At 25.2% G+C, this 18,021-nt stretch overlaps 1 protein-coding gene across 2 annotated transcripts in view; it reads left to right on the plus strand.

The window, feature by feature from the left end:
• The window catches only part of LOC100206554 (E3 ubiquitin-protein ligase ubr3), a 99,078-nt gene that overhangs the window by 60,657 nt on the left and 20,400 nt on the right, over positions 1-18,021 (plus strand). Inside the window, exons 19-37 of one of the 2 annotated variants that reach the window (XR_010641542.1) lie at positions 1,963-2,049; positions 2,154-2,283; positions 2,397-2,537; positions 2,746-2,957; positions 3,155-3,359; positions 3,468-3,780; positions 3,900-3,982; positions 6,133-6,267; positions 7,433-7,542; positions 7,658-7,768; positions 10,170-10,295; positions 10,875-10,937; positions 11,014-11,171; positions 11,247-11,320; positions 11,400-11,505; positions 11,626-11,711; positions 12,700-12,749; positions 13,833-13,901; positions 17,316-17,677. Coding sequence is in view for 1 of the 2 variants with exons in the window: in XM_065809107.1 (XP_065665179.1) it covers positions 1,963-2,049; positions 2,154-2,283; positions 2,397-2,537; positions 2,746-2,957; positions 3,155-3,359; positions 3,468-3,780; positions 3,900-3,982; positions 6,133-6,267; positions 7,433-7,542; positions 7,658-7,768; positions 10,170-10,295; positions 10,875-10,937; positions 11,014-11,171; positions 11,247-11,320; positions 11,400-11,505; positions 11,626-11,711; positions 12,700-12,749; positions 13,833-13,901; positions 17,316-17,423 (2,367 nt within the window). In the remaining variant the exon portion in view is untranslated. The remainder of the gene's footprint in view (positions 1-1,962; positions 2,050-2,153; positions 2,284-2,396; positions 2,538-2,745; positions 2,958-3,154; positions 3,360-3,467; positions 3,781-3,899; positions 3,983-6,132; positions 6,268-7,432; positions 7,543-7,657; positions 7,769-10,169; positions 10,296-10,874; positions 10,938-11,013; positions 11,172-11,246; positions 11,321-11,399; positions 11,506-11,625; positions 11,712-12,699; positions 12,750-13,832; positions 13,902-17,315; positions 17,678-18,021) is intronic. The other variant, XM_065809107.1, reaches the window with a different exon arrangement.

Genomic DNA, 18,021 nt, shown 5'->3' on the forward strand with positions numbered 1-18,021 from the left:
AAAAACAAAAAATAATAATTTTATAAATGAAAAATACAAAAAAAAAGTATAAAATATAAAGGTTTTATTATTATTAAAAAATTCGGATTACAAGCCTTCCCGGGAAGCGTGTGCGGTCGCATGCGCATTAATTTAGTGTGAAAATGGAGCTACCATGTTCAATTTGTTGTTGATTAAATTTTATACTTTAAAAAATATATATATTTCAAGAAAATAACGAAAGAACTTTTGCAATTTTCATGTAACGTAAGTCAACAAAAACATGATAAAGTTTTGTTTTTTCCAAAGTTTACTGTAATTTTCCAAAATTTATTATTCAAAGCTTTAAATGTAAAAAACTTTTTACATTTAAAGCTTTGAATAATAATGGTTAGTTAAAGCACATTTTGATATTAAATTTGTGTAATGTAAGTTAAAGCTACATGCATTTAATAAAGTTCTGGCGCTTTTTCACAAAGTTTTTGTCGCATTCAAAATGAACTGTTACATTTTTATGTAATTCCTATTTGGTTAATATTTTTGTTTTAGTAAACAAATCATTTTTAAATGTAATTAAGGATGTTGTCCGTAAAGTACGTAACCCTCTATTTGTCATTTTTTAACCCCTTCCCTCCTGTCTCAAATGATCACATATGCCTGCACCCCCTCTCCCTCCTAAAATGTAAAAGCGGTTTTTACATCAAAAATATTTTAAAAGATTTGAATGTAAATACTTTGTAGCATTTTAAAAATTCAGCCTAGTGAAAGTACTGCCCATAAACGTAAGAAGTGCAAGTAAACTTTTCAACAAACTAAATGATTTTTTTATTTAAATGACTTAATAAGTATTAATAAAGTTGTAATACTAAAATAATTTTTTAAAGTTGCTCTTGGTCTTGCAGAAAAAATATTACCTATTAGATAACTTTCATAAATGTTATGAAAAATCACTCAGGAAGAGATCTAACTCTTTGTAATAGATATAAAAAATCCACTATAATAATTGTTTGGTAACATAAGTGATGTAATGTAACTTAAATATATAGTATCAAAAAAATAAGTTTATTTTCCTTAGCTGGTAACCTCTGATGAGTTTTTAAATATTTTTTAAATTGGTATAGAATTCTCAATATTTTGTGAAAATTTCCAACACAATCTGCTTTACTAATTCGCAGAAATCTGACCTAAAAATTGAAAAGTTTGTTCTGTGTAACATAAGTTATGTTAGTTTCAGTAATAAGTTTGCCCTCTTTGGGCCAGACTCAAAACTTTTTAGCTTATTTTATAACAGCTTTCATAAAAAATATCTAAAAATCTAATTTACAGATAAAAAAGAAAAAAATTTATTTTTTCCTAATATCGATTTAAAAAAAAAATTTGACATTATTACTTATTTCAACAAAATTTTTTTGCTGAATAAATTAAAAAAAAAAATCTTTAAGTTGTCATAAAAATACATTTGTTGTAATTAGTTCTTGTGGTTTTCACAGTTGTGATGGTGAAAAATATTTTATTTTATTTTTTAATATACCAATAAAAAAATAGAGATGATATCAACAGACAGTATTGCAAAAATAATAGTAGCCACCAAATTTTAAATATCTTGTACAAATGTCTTGAAGTTAAACATCACTTTGAAGACATGTAAATTTTAATTTAGTTACACATAAAGTACATACAAACTGGAATAGCTTTCTCCAGGGGCTTCAGTACATTGATAAAAGGTTTAGTTTTGTGCTGGGTTTTGAAAATGAAATAATTACAAAATTTAATTAGTTAGAATTAAAATTCTATTAACATTAAAATTAGAATTTAAATGTTAATAGAAACTGTCCTAATAAAAATTTATTAGGACAGTTATATTGGAAAGAATCTTGATTGTATATACAAGTATTTGAATTTAGGTTTACACATTACTAATGAACATTTTTTTAATTATAAAGGTTTTCAGTTATAATTTTTTTTTTATATATTAAAATTCAGATTCAGCATGGCATCAATACAATGCCTGAGATGTTGCTCATATCAACAGTACATCTTCTGCAACTTTTTGCTGAAAACAGATATGAGGTGACGTTTTTTAATAACTTAAAATATAAATTTTTAAAAAACAGTTTAAGAATTAAAGAAAGAAATAGTTAAAAGAAATTAGATTTTTTTAAATTAACAAATAGATAGAAGATTGTGTTTCACTTTTGGATGATGACGATCAGATGATTGATCTAATTATTGAGTATGTGGATTGTTATCCTGACAAACAAAAGTTATTTTTTGTTTCAGAAAAATTAAAAGAGAAAGTCTTAGGTGACTAATTTTTTCTTTTTATATTTTTGTTTTATTTATTTTAAGTGTTTAAACTTATTATGTTTAATATTTTTAAATGTTTTAGATTTTGTTTAATGGTTTTATCATTTTAGAATCAAACAGGAAGAGTGTTTGGGAGGAAGAAATGTTCAAAAATATTCATGAAGATTTAATCTTTGATATGTTTTTAATATATAAATCTGAGCTAATATTACCATTAACTGACTATTTGGAAACACTTATCAAAAAAACACGTAAGTTATAAAAGTATTTCTAAGTTTATCTTGTTCTCTAGTTTTTTTAATTTTTAACGCTTTGGGTAAAACTTTAACGCTTTAGGTAAAATATACATAAAGTTGATTAATAAAATTTAGTTATTAATAATTTTTATTTATTTATTTTTGTGTTTATTTATTATGTCAATAGTTTTTCTCAATCAATGTTTTTTTTAATTTGGTTTAGCACAAGCTTCTACCTTGTTGCATTTACGAACCCTTTTATCACAGCTTAGTTACAAGAAATTCATTTTGCTAAAGCGATTTATTCAGTATTTCTATTATTATTGTAAAACAAATGATATAGAAATTACAAAATTACCTTTTATGGTAAAAGAGGATTCTGTAACAACTCAAGCAATTACTTTGTTATTTGATCATTTTAACTTTTTATTTCAGGTTTTTTTTATTTTTTTATTATTTTAAACATTTTTTTTTTAATAGATTAGTAAATAGCTGTAAAAAAGTTTTAAAGATAGAGAATTTTTTAAAGAAGAGAAAATTTTTTTAAAATGGAATTCTAAATAAGTTTAAAATAATTTTTTTTCTTCTGTAAGATGAAATATTTTTTTTGTTAAATGTTTTATTTCTTTAAGGTTGGTAAACCAATAAAAAATTTTCCCGTTGAATCTTATGACATAAAATTACCTCATACATTTCTTAGTGACAACGCTCATGTTGTTTTCAATAACACCTTAATCAATGATTCAAATATCAAAGATATTGATTATATCAGAAAAAATTATGATTTGTGGATTTTAAAACAAAGATCTGTGGATCAGTTTGAACCAACAACAAATGGCTAGATTTTTAATTCAATTAGATTTTTAATTTGATTTTCAATTTGATGATAATCATTTTATTTTTTAAAATCATTTCAAATGATTTTATAACAATGGTATTTTTTAGGTTTTGATGACCAACCAATGGACATAGAACCAATGGATATTTCAAATGATTCTGAAAAAATCTGTGCTACAAACAACTTATCATTGTTAACAATACTTGTTAAGTTGCATAGAGTTTTATCAGAACAATCAAAATTGATTAACACTTGTGATATTGCAGGAGATGGTATTTTCTATGTTGGTAAACTACTAAAAACATTTTACAACCAATCAAAATTTAATGAGTTTTTAAAAGTAATTTATCCAAAAGTATTCACATTCAATGATGATACCATAGGTACAAAAAATCAAGTTGAGAATGCTAAACTTGAAAGGTTTCTTTAAATTTGTTTATTTTGATTAGATATTTTTCCTAATACTCACTAGATAAGTTAATTTTTTAGTTTTTTTTTATACATTGGTTACTTATTTAGTTGTTTATTGATTTATTCAGGCGTAAAAAGGTCAATCAAAGACAAGAAGAGATGCTTAAGGAGTTTGCTTTCAAACAAAAAAGATTTTTGGACAATACTATTGGTAATAGCATTAAAAAAATATTTATTTATGATCTTCATCATTTATGCTACAGTTTTTCATATATTACAATAATGTTGTATTTCGTTATATTGAAGAAATAATATATTTAATTTTTTGATAAAAAATATTTGTTTTGTGTATGTTTATAACTATGTTAAACTAATAATTAATAACATATAAGCTATGTTGCAGTGGTTAGAATGATATCTTTGGGATCAAAAGGTTTACATTTTAAAGATTTACTTTAATGTTCATTATACTAAAATATTTTAGTACCAATGACATTCTTGACATCAAGGTTTCAAACCTTGATTTCAAGTTAAAAGCAATTCCGTTAACTATAATTTTAATTACTTATTTCTCTACTTGGTCTGTGTATCAGTTTAGTTTTGGTCTGTGTATTAGTTTAGTTTTGGTCTGTGTATTAGTTTAGTTTTGGTCTGTGTATTAGTTTAGTTTTGGTCTGTGTATTACTTTAGTTTTAGTCTGTGTATTACTTTAGTTTTGGTCTGTGTATTACTTTAGTTTTGGTCAGTGTATTGTCTCTTGTGCTAGGTTATTTATCATGGAACTTAAAACATCTATCGTATAAGTCAGCTGATCAACAGGTTGTTTGTCTGTCAGATATTTTAATCATTTTTTGTACATTATAATTAATAAAGTTTGTACAGCTAAAACTACTTTTAATTTGGACTTTATTGAAGTTTGTGGTCCAGATGATATTCTTGTAACAGTCTTTTGAAATTGTTTGCCAGAGTTTTTTTCTGTATTCTCAAAACTGTTCAAAAAGTGCTTATCTAAATCTGTTTATTATCTTCAAGGTTGTAGTGGTAGAGCATTTGTTTTATAAGCAAGAAGTCGCAGATTTGTGGAAGTACCATCCTCATCTTGTTATCTTGATCTTGAGGAGGTACAATATAATAAAATCTTTTCAAAAAGCATACTGATTAAGCTATTTAATTTATATCTTGAGTTATTTTTCATTCCTGCTTTTTTCTAAAAACTTAGTTCATTGCAAAATCACCATATGCTAAAGTTGCTTTTCTTTGTTATGTTTTTTATTGGTTTCTTTGGGGTGGTCTTCTAATGATATACCTCACTTATATCTTATTTAGAAAATATGTGATAATATGTTGTAAGGATAAGTAGATATTCTGTTGTAAATATAAGCTGATATAAATGAAAGTCTGATTGATGGTTGTTACTCAAGCTACTATTGTCTCTTGTTTCTTTTTAAAAATAACACCATGGTTGTTACTCAAACAACTATCGTCTCTTGTTTCTTTTTAAAAATAACACCATGGTTGTTACTCAAGCAACTATTGTCTCTTGTTTCTTTTTAAAAATAAAACCATGGTTGTTACTTAAACAACTATCGTCTCTTGTTTCTTTTTAAAAATAACACCATGGTTGTTACTCAAACAACTATTGTCTCTTGTTTCTTTTTAAAAATAAAACCACGGTTGTTACTCAAACAACTATCGTCTCTTGTTTCTTTTTAAAAATAACACCATGTTTGTTACTCAAACAACTATTGTCTCTTGTTTCTTTTTAAAAATAAAACCATGGTTGTTACTCAAACAACTATCGTCTCTTGTTTCTTTTTAAAAATATCACCATGGTTGTTACTAAAACAACTATTGTCTCTTGTTTCTTTTTAAAAATAAAACCATGGTTGTTACTCAAACAACTATTTATAATAATTAAAGCTTATAAGAATAAGCTTTTTTTAAAAGAAACTTTAATTTCTTTTAACAAAGTTTATTCTTGTTTAGCATTTTACTCTTTAAACTTTCACAGTGATTCTTTAAAGTCACATCCACAGTGATTCTTTATTAAATTTTTTTTTCTTTTTTCTGATTTATATAATTTGCAACACTTCTCTTGTTGTTAAGCAGTTTCTTGATCTTTGAGATTACCTTCTCGAATGAGCTAAGCTTGTGGAGGATTCTTTTTTTGACTCTGAAGAACTTTTACAAAAAAAAGGAATGCTGCGTTGTTAAACCATTTGAACCTGGTACAACTAATTTGTTTATTATTCAATGATATGAAATACTAATAAAAATGCAATAATATATTATGATTTGATACATGTTTAAATGATTGTATTATGTATACAATTTTATATGTTAAAGTTTGAATTGCTTTAGGAAGTTCATCAAATGATTCAGGTTCACAGCATTTTAATAATCATGACATATATGAGTGTGTTATATGCTTCCAATCCACTGAATCTACAGAAAAACGACCAATTGGTTTAGTGGTATTTTTGCAACCTTCAACAGGTGATTTTTTATAAGTTGTTTATTAAAACAAAATTAGGATGAACTTAAAATTTGTTTTGCTGTTTAGCTTTTTTCTCCTTCAAATAATTTATGTGTATTTAATTTTTAATTTATGTTTATTTTAAGTATTTTTTTTTATAATTTAAGTATTTCTTCTATCTTTTTAATTTTATATTACTTTATTTTTTTATATTTTATAATTTTTCATTTTTAAATAAGTATTTAGTATTTTGATTTTATACTTTTAGTATCATTACATAAATTTTTGATATTAGTTGGTAGTTTTACACCAAATCATTTTGTTGTATTATCTCCAAATCATTTTGTTGTATTATCTCCAAATCATTTTGTTGTATTATCTCCAAATCATTTTGTTGTATTATCTCCAAATCATTTTGTTGTATTATATCCATAATGTATTATCTCCATAAATGCAGTAGTGGTGTAGTGGTAAGAGCGCTCGCTTTGTAAGCGAGAGGTTTGGAGTTCGACTCCCACCATGTCCCTGGAAGTACCGCGCTCAACTTAGTTTCTCCGTGCAGCGGCCTTGCTCGGCAAGGTTCGTGTTTCGGAGTTTAAGAGTTGAGAGAGGGTTGCACCACGAATAACAACTAAAAAAAAAACACAAAAAAATAGTAGCCTCCTCGACTGTAGTGGCCCCCCTCGGGCCTTGGGGAGGTGAATAATCTAAAAAATAGTAGGAGTAAAACTATCAACTAATATCAAAATTTCTAAAAATTTTGATATTAGTTGATAGTTTTACTCCTACTTTAAAGACCACTGATTTTGAAGGTTATCAATGAAATTTTTGACTTTTCTTTTGGAAAAAAAAACTATTTATTTTTTAGATCTTTTATTCACGTTTATTAAATATTCATGCTTTATATTGGCAATAAAACCAGGTTGAAGAACCCAGGTTATATATAGATAGTGTTCGCTTGCAGCCTTGTTAGGAGTAAATCAGAATAATTCAATTTATATTTATAAACCAATTACAAATGAGTTTTTAAAAAATAAGTTTTAAAAAATATTTTTGAGATGTATAAATGAAGTTGGATATTATCCATTGTTTGATTTAATGCAAAATTTTCATAATCCAATATTTATCTTTTGTCCAACATTATCTAATATTTTTCTTTTGTCCAACATTATCAAATGTTTTTAGTGCTTGCATACCGTGTTTCACAAACCTCTGAATACAACGAAATGTGCGAATTTAGAGAAACATGCGGTAATCTTGTCCAACAAAGAGAAACTGAACTTTTGAAAATTTCTGTAAATGTTTATTTCAAAATTTGTTTATTTTTGTCTATTTTTAAGTTTTTACCTTTTAGCATTTAAAATTTTTATAACATTTTTAAATGGAAAATTTATTTAATTAAATTATTAGGGGTCATTCCAATTAGCACTTGAGATTGGTTCTGATGTTGGTGTTAATGTACAGACATGTGGTCATTTTGTTCATATTGACTGTCATCAAGCTTACTTTCAAACTTTACAGGTAGAACTTTTTTAAATGAGTATTCCACTTTCAAGTATAATATTTTTATATATATATTAAAAAATGGCAAATACGTAAATTTGATTCAATGCTAAATTTAAAGAACTAAAATTATTTTCATTCTATTTTTTACTTTTTATATATTTTTATTGGATTTCATTTATTTGCTTTTATGTGCATTTAATAAATTCCATTTACTTTATAAATTACTGATATATATATTTTTTGCATTATGTTTTTTAAGTATTTTATTTTAATTACAATAATTTCCATAAAATAAGTTAAAAGAGTTATTAATTTGTAGGGATTATCTTTTTCTGGATATTTCTGGAATTCCTGATGTTTTTCTCAACTTTTAGTTTTTCTTGATATCCAAAACCATAGATACAAGTTTAAGTGTTTAATTTTGTAATATATTTGTTTTTTAAGCTTTTTTACTCATCACTCAAACAAAAATTTAAAATAGTTTAAAAAAAAAACAACACAGCTAAAATCAAAATTACAAGGAATATATAAGAGAAAATATATTTTCGATTATTTTCGGATATTTTACCCAAACAATTTTCCGAATTTTTATAATATGACCGGATGATCTATAAATTTGAGAAATCATTTATTTATAATTTTTATCAAAGTTATGGTTTATGTTACATTTTTATATAAAAAAAATTACAAGAATTTATAAAAAGTATTAGTTAACATAGGCAATAGGGTAAAGGAAGGTATGTTCGTGATATATGTAATTTCGTGATATTTCGCTCGGCATTTGTAGCGAACATACCTATTAGTCAAAAACATCGAAATTGCGTCAAATGGTACCCCGGGGTACCACTGTCGATTCACAAATAGTCGTTGGGTGCATGTGATACGTCAATTGTTTACTATCAGTTTGTACATTCTTTAGCATTATTTAACGTGCGTTCAGCACATTTGTTTGGAGTACTTGTCCAACATTTTTATTTCCAGACTTGTGTTTTAAGGTAAGTAAATTATTTTTATTAAATATTAAACTAGAAAAGATGCTTGATTTAATGGTAAAACTTTTGTTTTTTTATCAACTTCCTATAACTTATGATTCCTTATCGCAGTTACACATTTTCTTAACGTTTTCACCTCAAATGAATTTACATTTTTAATCATGTTTCTTTTATTAAATATTTTATTAAAAATTTTAAAAATAAAAATGCTTCAAAAGATGATGATTGGGAGTGCGGTGTTTGTAAAAAAAGTTACAACAGTGATGTAAAAAAAAAAAATGGAAAAAAATGGGTGCAGTGTTCCTATTGTTTAGTACCTTATCATGAGAGTTGTCAAACATATGAGGACATTGGTGAAGTATTTATGTGTGATACATGTTGTCAACAAGAATGTGATTTAGAAAAATAAGTTAATCAGATATAAGTATGGTTAATATTATAGTTATTATATTAAGAGTTTTTTGTAGGTCTGTTATTTTATTTTCTAAGCTACCTATGTTAAAAGTATATTTTTTTTATATATAAATATAAAGTAATGAAAGTATTATTATAATTTTGTTAACTTATAAGCCTGACTATATTTATATTTTATGAACTTAAAGTCTGATTGAATAGTTATGAATTCAAAACAAGTGTTGATATTTTTTGTTATATTATACCAGATGTTATACTTATTTAATAAAGAAAAATTTAAATATTATTGTGTATTCACGAAATTACCTAACCACTATCACGAAATTAAATATCATATCACAAAATTACCTAACTTTTCTCAATGACTTTTGAGCTTTTATAAAAACTTATCAAAGGACTTAAAATCCCAAAACTGCATAGATTCTAGTAACTTTACTCTATGTACATCAAACAATTAAAGTAATTAAGTAAAATTACTGAAATTGACTTTGTAATTACACATCTAGTTAATTTATCACGAACATACCTTCCTTTACCCTATATTACCAAATAAATGGCAAAAATATTTTTCCATTCAAAATTTCTCTGTTTACCCGCAACTTCTACTCCTTACTTCACTTTAGTTTTGGTCTGTATATTGTCTCTTTGCTAGGTTATTTATCATGGAACTTGAAATATCTTTCATTTAAGTCAGCTGATCAACAGGTTGTTTCTCTTGTCAGACATTTTAATCACTTTTGTACATTTTAAATAGTAAAGTTTTTACAGCTATAACTACTTTTTATTTGGACAAGAAAACACTCTTACAAGAATAATAAAAATTTGATCACATCTAAAAATTAATTTGTGTAGAAAGTCTTCAAATGTTTTTAGGCAATACTTGAAATTTGTTTTGAATGTTTAAAGTTTTTTAATAATAATAAAAATGAAATATATTTTAAACACCCAAAAATCTTAATGATTAAAAAATAAGTTTATGTTTTAAATATTATTAATATGTTTTTTTTAAGGATGATAATCAACTTATAAATATTACAAAAGGAGAGTTTTTGTGTCCATTGTGTAGAGGCTTTAGCAACGAAGTTTTACCAATTTTACCAGATTGCATTAAGGAAGTTCACAATACTTGTATGGAGGTGATTTTTTTCAATCATTTTAAAGTTCAATTTATATCAATATTTCTTGTTGTAAAAAATTTATATCAATATTTCTTGTTGTAAAAAATTTATATCAATATTTCTTGTTGTAAAAAATTTATATCAATATTTCTTGTTGTAAAAAATTTATATCAATATTTCTTGTTGTAAAAAATTTATATCAATATTTCTTGTTGTAAAAAATTTATATCAATATTTCTTGTTGTAAAAAATTTATATCAATATTTCTTGTTGTAAAAAATTTATATCAATATTTCTTGTTGTAAAAAATTTATATCAATATTTCTTGTTGTAAAAAATTTATATCAATATTTCTTGTTGTAAAAAAATTATATCAATATTTCTTGTTGTAAAAAATTTATATCAATATTTCTTGTTGTAAAAAATTTATATCAATATTTCTTGTTGTAAAAAATTTATATCAATATTTCTTGTTGTAAAAAAAGAACATTTATAATATGTAAATTAAAATGTTTAATTTCTAAAATTTAATAAAAATAAATATATAAAAAGATTTTCTAATTTTTTGTTTGATTTTTAAAAAAAAATATTTTTTAGTCAGAAGGCGCTATCAAATCTTTTAAGGAAAAAGTTGCAGAGATCAAAAATCTTATGGAAACGGTTTGTGAAATTTTGTGTTAGTTATTTATGTAAACTTACATTTTATATTGAGTGTGACTTTTTTATATTTATTAAGCCAAAGTTCTCTTCATTAAGAAAAAGATCTTTTGATATCTCTGTCCTCACAGCCTCAACTTCTTTATTTTACAATTCACTTGAAGAGTTAACAAAGTTACACATGGTGGAAAAGCAATTTCATGTCAATAAGTTTACAGTCTTAATTGCATTGTTAAGGTGAGTGTTTTTAAGTTTTCTTCAATTTTTTTTTAGTTATTTATAAATTTTAAATATTATATTTCCACAAATTAGACATAACTTGGAAGAAACTATGATGAACACATCTTCATTTAAAGATCTATCAGAGCAGAGAAAAAAATGTTTATGTAAGCAATCACAAAATCTTTTTTTTTGTTTAATAATTTGTTGATCTAATTAATGTTTTGCTTGAAATACTTTTTGCAGTGGCTCTTTTTGAGTTTGGTAATTTTAATGCACAGTCGCTCTCAACACCTACATTTTCATATTGGATAAGACTTACTTGTGGTGTTATGAAAAAAAGCGAGGTTGGGTATGTAAGAGTGCTTTGTGTTATAAATGAAACAATTTTGTTTAGCTTTTTTTTTTCTTTTTTTTTTTTTTTTTAATGCAATTAAATTATGTTTATATTCTTCAAATTCATAATTATTAGTTATCTGGATATTCCTTTTTTATTGATGGATCCTGTGTCATTGCTAATTCAGTTTGTTACAGCATGGCCCTACAGAATAAATGCTGGTTAGTTTATGCATTTATATATTTTTTTTAAATACAAATTGCCTCTAATTACATCTAGGGTACATCCACTAAATTAATTGTAATTTTATAAAGATTCACAAATTTTACCATGATGGTGATTTTAACAATTGACCAGGTATTGTTAGATTTTATTTTTTATTTTATTTTTAGTTTATAAAAAGTTTTTAAAAATTGATGGAAAAAAGAATCTAGGCTTCTTTTTTTCATCAATTTTTGAGAGAAATCTTGATTTGAACTTTACCAGTTGAAGTAAAAAATTATTGTTCATAGTGATCAACAATCAATATTAAAATATAGAAAAAAAGAATCAACTGTCCAACAACAACATTCAACAATATAGAACAGCATGATTTTGTTTCATGAATAATATTTTAAATAAATATTTTTAACAAATAATATTTTAACTCTAAAACAACTGACAAGCTGGGATGATTATGTTATCTTGATTAAAAAGACTGGTATCCTACCCTGACAAACAAAACTGCTATGCTGAGCGTGATAATACCAGAGACATGGTGTAGAAGTAGAAATTGGTACTTCCCACTTACAAAACTAGCAATCTAGTACTACATCATTACTCTATTTTTAGATTTTGATCTAGACCTTTCTTAGTCATGCTAAATCTGTATCGAACTATGGATCCAAAACAGTTGATTCGGTGCAACATTAAGTTTTTGTAGGCCTTAAAAAAAAGAGTGCCTTCCGTGTTGTTTTTTATTTTGATTTTTATAGAAACAATAAATATTTTTTTGTGTGTCTTAAATTGTTTTAAAACATAGCGGCTAATAACCTATATCATAATGTCTACTAACCTGGATCATCACTTTCTGAGTTATTTATTATTGAAACTGCAAAATTAAACTAATGATAGATAAAATGTAGTTTTAATTTCTAATTGTATAATACAATACTTTTAAAAGAGCTGTACTATGTTATAATTTCTAATTGTATAATACAATACTTTTAGAAGAGCTATACTGCATTATTCAATCATTGTACAATCTAGTATATGTTCAAGTAAGTACAGTTATTATATTTTACAATATTTATCTACTCACGCAGAAAAAAATATCTTAAGAAAACTTTAAACTTGCATTAACTTATAAAAAAAATTCTTTGTAAAAATCATAATAGATCTTTTTAGATTTTTTTTTCCTTATCTTTTTATTTTAATCTAATTGAGCAACCATGACCAGTTGTTAAAACCCCAGCTTTAGTTTAAAGAAGTTTGGTGCTCTGGGCATACAGTCATATAAGCAATATTGGTAAGGAAGATGGCGAGAACTTTTTTATAAAGTGTTCTTTTACAGTGCTCTGTGACAAAACAGTTAAATCTTTTGGAATAACTTTTTTTTTTCCAGCTTTTTTTTTCCAACTTTTTTTTTCTAACTTTTTTTTTCTTCTTCATTTTTCAACTTATTATTTTTTCAGTATTTTTTTTTAGCTTTTTTTATATTTATTTATTTTTCCATATTTTTAAATCTTCTTTGTGAAACTTTTTTTTTTTTAATTCTATTAAAAGTAGATCTAATATCACAATAAATTAAATGATTTTTTGAGTTTTCCTTAAATTTGAGTTTTCTTTAAAAAAGTTTGTCATTTCTAATGAGAAATTATTGTTTTTAAATATATTTGTTTATATTTAAATAAATTTTTTTTATTATTATTATTTAAATATATTGTTTATAATTATTCTTAAATCTCTTTTTTAACACAGTGAATGTTTTCTTTTTAAAAAAAAAAAAAGATTAAAGTTTAAATGGAATTACACATTAAATTTTTGAACAAATTTTAACACATAAATTTTTATTTATAATAAATATTTATAATCTCTAAAATTTTTATTTTTTGTAAACATCTTCGTTTATAATATAGTTCTGATCAACAAATTTAGGGTTTGATTTCCTTGCTTTGCTTTTTCTACAGCCTAATATATTCTAATTTTAAGTTATAAATAACTTAATCATCCTAACTTTAAGTTATAGATACATTTGTTATCCTAACTTTAAATTATAGATAGTTTTATTATTCTAACATCGAGTTATAGATAACATCTCAAAATAATTCTAAAAATTTCCGTGAGAAAACATGATTTTTTAGGCTTTATTATCAATCGGTTTGAAAGTCAAGGAGAGTGAAAAAGAAAGTTGGTACCGAAATGCAAAAAGAGTAAGTTTACGTTTTGAAAACACTTACTACATAATAATATTAACTTTGTATTTTATAGAAGGGTGTAACTCGTTTATAAAATGGTATAACTCGTTTATAAAAAGGTGTAACTAGTATATATATATTTTTTATTCTGGTTCACTTCCAACAAGGCTGCAAACAACCACTATTAAGTTGTGAGTTACTAGAAAATAGAAGAATAGAGTTATAGAGCAAGGAAACGGTTGACAGAAGACTTAAAAAGTTAAAGGTTGCATGAGTCTGGAAAACATCAAGATAGAAAGAGTTCCAAAGGGTTGAGGTGCGGGGAAAAAAAACTAGACAAATAAAAGTTTTTAGAGCAAGCGGAAATAGATACAGTAAAAGAATGAGACTTTGCTGTATGAGGAATCAAGCATTAATGAGTTTTAGTTGATAGAACTAGTCACGATAGCTCTTTTGAGCAGCAACCATGATAGCATTTGTGAAAAAGAAAAAGAGATGCAACTTTACAGTGGTAGGAAAGAAGTTCAAGTTTGGAAGCAGATAAAATGGGTCCAACTACGTTTACAATGTGTTTTTTGACCTTGTCTGAAGAGAAAGAGCATCATTAGAAGAACTAGCCCAAATATGATAATGGTATAAAGTTGAGTCATCAGCAAAAAGAGTTTTTTTAGATTTAAGGTTGTCGGGAAGATCATTATTGTAGATAAGAAACAAAATAAGACCGAGGATAAAACCTTGAGGTACCCCAAAAGTTACTAAAAATAAAGAAGAGTGTTGGCCTTCAAGGATGACTTTAATAAAGCAGTTAGAAAAAAACAATTTGATAATCTCAAAAATTTTCCCAGATACACCATATAAAAAGAGCTTAAGAAGAAGACTAACATGCCAAAATTTGTCAAAAGCCTTAGATATGTCCAGAGCAATAGCCATAGTTTCTCCGTCTCTATCTAATGCACAATAAAATCTTTCAGTCACAGCACTAAGCAAGTCAGGCGTAGAGTGAGAGGATCAAAAACCGTATTGATTGTCTGACAGTAAGTTATTTGACTCAAAATAGGATGCGCCAGAGGTTTAGACAGAACACAAACATACATATAAAGCAGATTACAGGTGAGCTAAAACAGTAACTAAGGCACCTCAACTATATAAAAGACACACAAAACAAATAAATAAATATATATATATATATATATATATATATATATATATATATATATATATATATATATATATATATATATATATATATATATATATATATATATATATATATTGCTATAGGCATAGCCGATTTTAAATAAAAAGATGGCAATATTTTAAGTAATAGTTGCCTTTTTTGCAAACATATTTTTAAATAGCAAAATTTAAGGTAAAATAATACTTAATCAAAAATTAAAAAATCAAAAATATATTTATTTTAAATAACAAAGCTCTATAATCAAATAGTTGTAAATCAAATAGATTAGTTTTAAAAAAAAACATCAAGTTGCTTTAATGTACTTTTTTTTTTATATTTTAGGTTTTGGTTATTTTTTACTGTTTTCAAATTTTTAATTAACTTAATTACTAAAACTTAAAATTACTGAGAATTGATTTTATTTTATTATTGTGATTGCAAAAAAATGTTGGAAAATGGGACTTTTTTTAATTTCTCAAAACTCTTCAACTATCACCCACTCAGTTTTTTTCAGTTTGCTATTATTAGCAAAAAGGTGTTTAATTAACACTTTAATTCTTATCTTGAGCCTAGTTCTCTTACAATCAACAAAGATTTCAATACTTTTGTCACCTGTTAACTGTAGTATTGGAAAAAATTTTGTTTAATGGGATGGGTGAGACAAGAGCTATTGCTTTAAACATATCAAAGACTTTTAATAAAGTCTGGAATGCTGGTTTTCTCCATAAGCTCACTTAATATGGTAGTTTGCAGAATATTTTAAAGTTATTGAATAATTTGTTTGCAATATTAAATTTTTACTTGATGGAAAACACTCTTATTTGTTTCTATTAACTTTTTGTTCCTCGTCTATATTAATGATCTTCTTGAAAAACTTTAAATTGGCTCTATTTGCAAAGGACAAATAATTGACCAAGTCATTTTTTGATTGTTTAGGATATGTTGTTACTCCTTTGTGACAGCTTAAAGTTCGCAGTAAACTCCAAAAACTAAAAATTCTAATAATTATTACAATATTGTTGATATTCCTAGATTGATGAATAGCAAAACCCTGAAAGTTGTCTCTACTCTATGTCTTCTTGAGCTCATACTGAGCTCTCTCATTTATGTCTTCTTTTATTATCTTTCACTGATGATCACACCAAAATCATATATACAATTTATTGCATCTGCCTCTTTATCATGCTCACCATTTTTTTAGTTCTTATTCTATTCTCTATTAACCTTTTACCAATTCTTGCATGGAGTACTGTTTTCATATTTGGGCTGGTTTTTTAATGAGACCCTTTTCTTTGAGATCCTCTTCTTTAATTTTTTTTTTTAGTCTGAGAATGCTTTGTAAATGTAAAAATGCTTTGGACATCAATGCTTGTAATTCTTTTTTTCATGTTTATCTTTTTTTATTTGCATTTCCTTCTCTAAGAGCACAGGGGTCAATGCAGTTAAAGAAACTGGTTTTTTAATATTATTTACAATTTATAATTTACAAATCTTAAATTACTGTTTTTTAAAGTCTTTTAACTTTTTTTTTTGCTTTTTAATTTTCTTTTTATTTTGGCCTCATTGAAAGTAAATTTACGATTGGAAAAAAATACAAAAAATCATATTTTATTTAAGAATTATATAAAAACAACTTTTGAAATTTTGAAATACATAAGAAAAGATTATATAAAGAAAAAGAACTAAAAATTTCAAAAGTAAAAACAAATTTTACTAAATCTAATAAATCGATTGTCAATCAAGGTGCTCCTATAGAAGTTTGATAGGATTAAGGTCAGGACATTGCAAATATATAAATATATATATATGTGTATATATATATGTGTGTATATATATATATATATATATATATATATATATATATATATATATATATATATATATATATATATATATATATATATATATATATATATATATATATATATATATATAGTATCTGACAAAACGAGTGCAACCAAATAATGCTAATTTAGTTTCTTTATATATACGCATTTTAAAAAGAACACTCGCATTTTTCTATTTATTTATCTCAGTGATAAATTTACAATCCAGCTGCAATCCCTTTTAAGTTCTATATTATATATAATCAAGTAATTTTTGTTTTATTTGAAAAAAATTTATCAATTTTGCTAATAATTTAATCTTATAAGGTTTTTTTTTTTTCGTTTTTATGAAAATAAATATATTAAAAGTTTGCATTTGCGTTTGAAGAAAAATAAATAATTTTATTTTTAACTATTTTTATTTAGAGTGAGAAAATCACTTTGAGCACTTTAGTGAATTTAGTTTGGAGATGTTCCAGTATGTTATATGTTAATGAAACAGCCAATAGTTCAGAAGGTTTAAACAATTCAGAGGTTTGTAAAATATTTTTCTCACCTTAATTTTGTTATTTATATAGTTTTGGATACTATTAAATGAATATGCTTGATATAATTTTTTTAATTGAAATTAGCGTGAATATATATACAACCCTCAGAATTATGGTTGGCATTCAGCAATAACAAAACTCCACGTCCACGTCCCTGGTAGTACTGCGCTCAACTTGTTTCTCCACCCAGCGGCCTTGTTTGTCAAGGTTTGTGTTTCGGAGTTATAGACTTGAGAGAGGGTTATAACCACAAGTAGCCTCCTCATCTGTAGTGGCCTTCTTGGCCTTGGGGAGGTGAATTCCAAAAAAAATAAAAAAATAAAAACTGCTGCCCTAAAAGTGTTTGAGGTCAGCAAAAAATTGCTGACCTCATTTCTATGTTTTATGGTAAAACCTTTGAATCAAATTTTTTTTGCGACCTGATGCTGACTCTAAATGATTGAGGTCAGCAAAATATTGTCAACCTCATTTTTCCTATTTCCTTGGGTTGTACATATATGTGTATATATATATATTTATACACACACACACACACATACACACACACACACATGCACACACACACACAGGGGCGAATCCTGCAT

Source organism: Hydra vulgaris, chromosome 11 (genome assembly GCF_038396675.1).
Source record: "Hydra vulgaris chromosome 11, alternate assembly HydraT2T_AEP".
In the NCBI taxonomy this organism is placed as follows: domain Eukaryota; kingdom Metazoa; phylum Cnidaria; class Hydrozoa; order Anthoathecata; family Hydridae; genus Hydra; species Hydra vulgaris.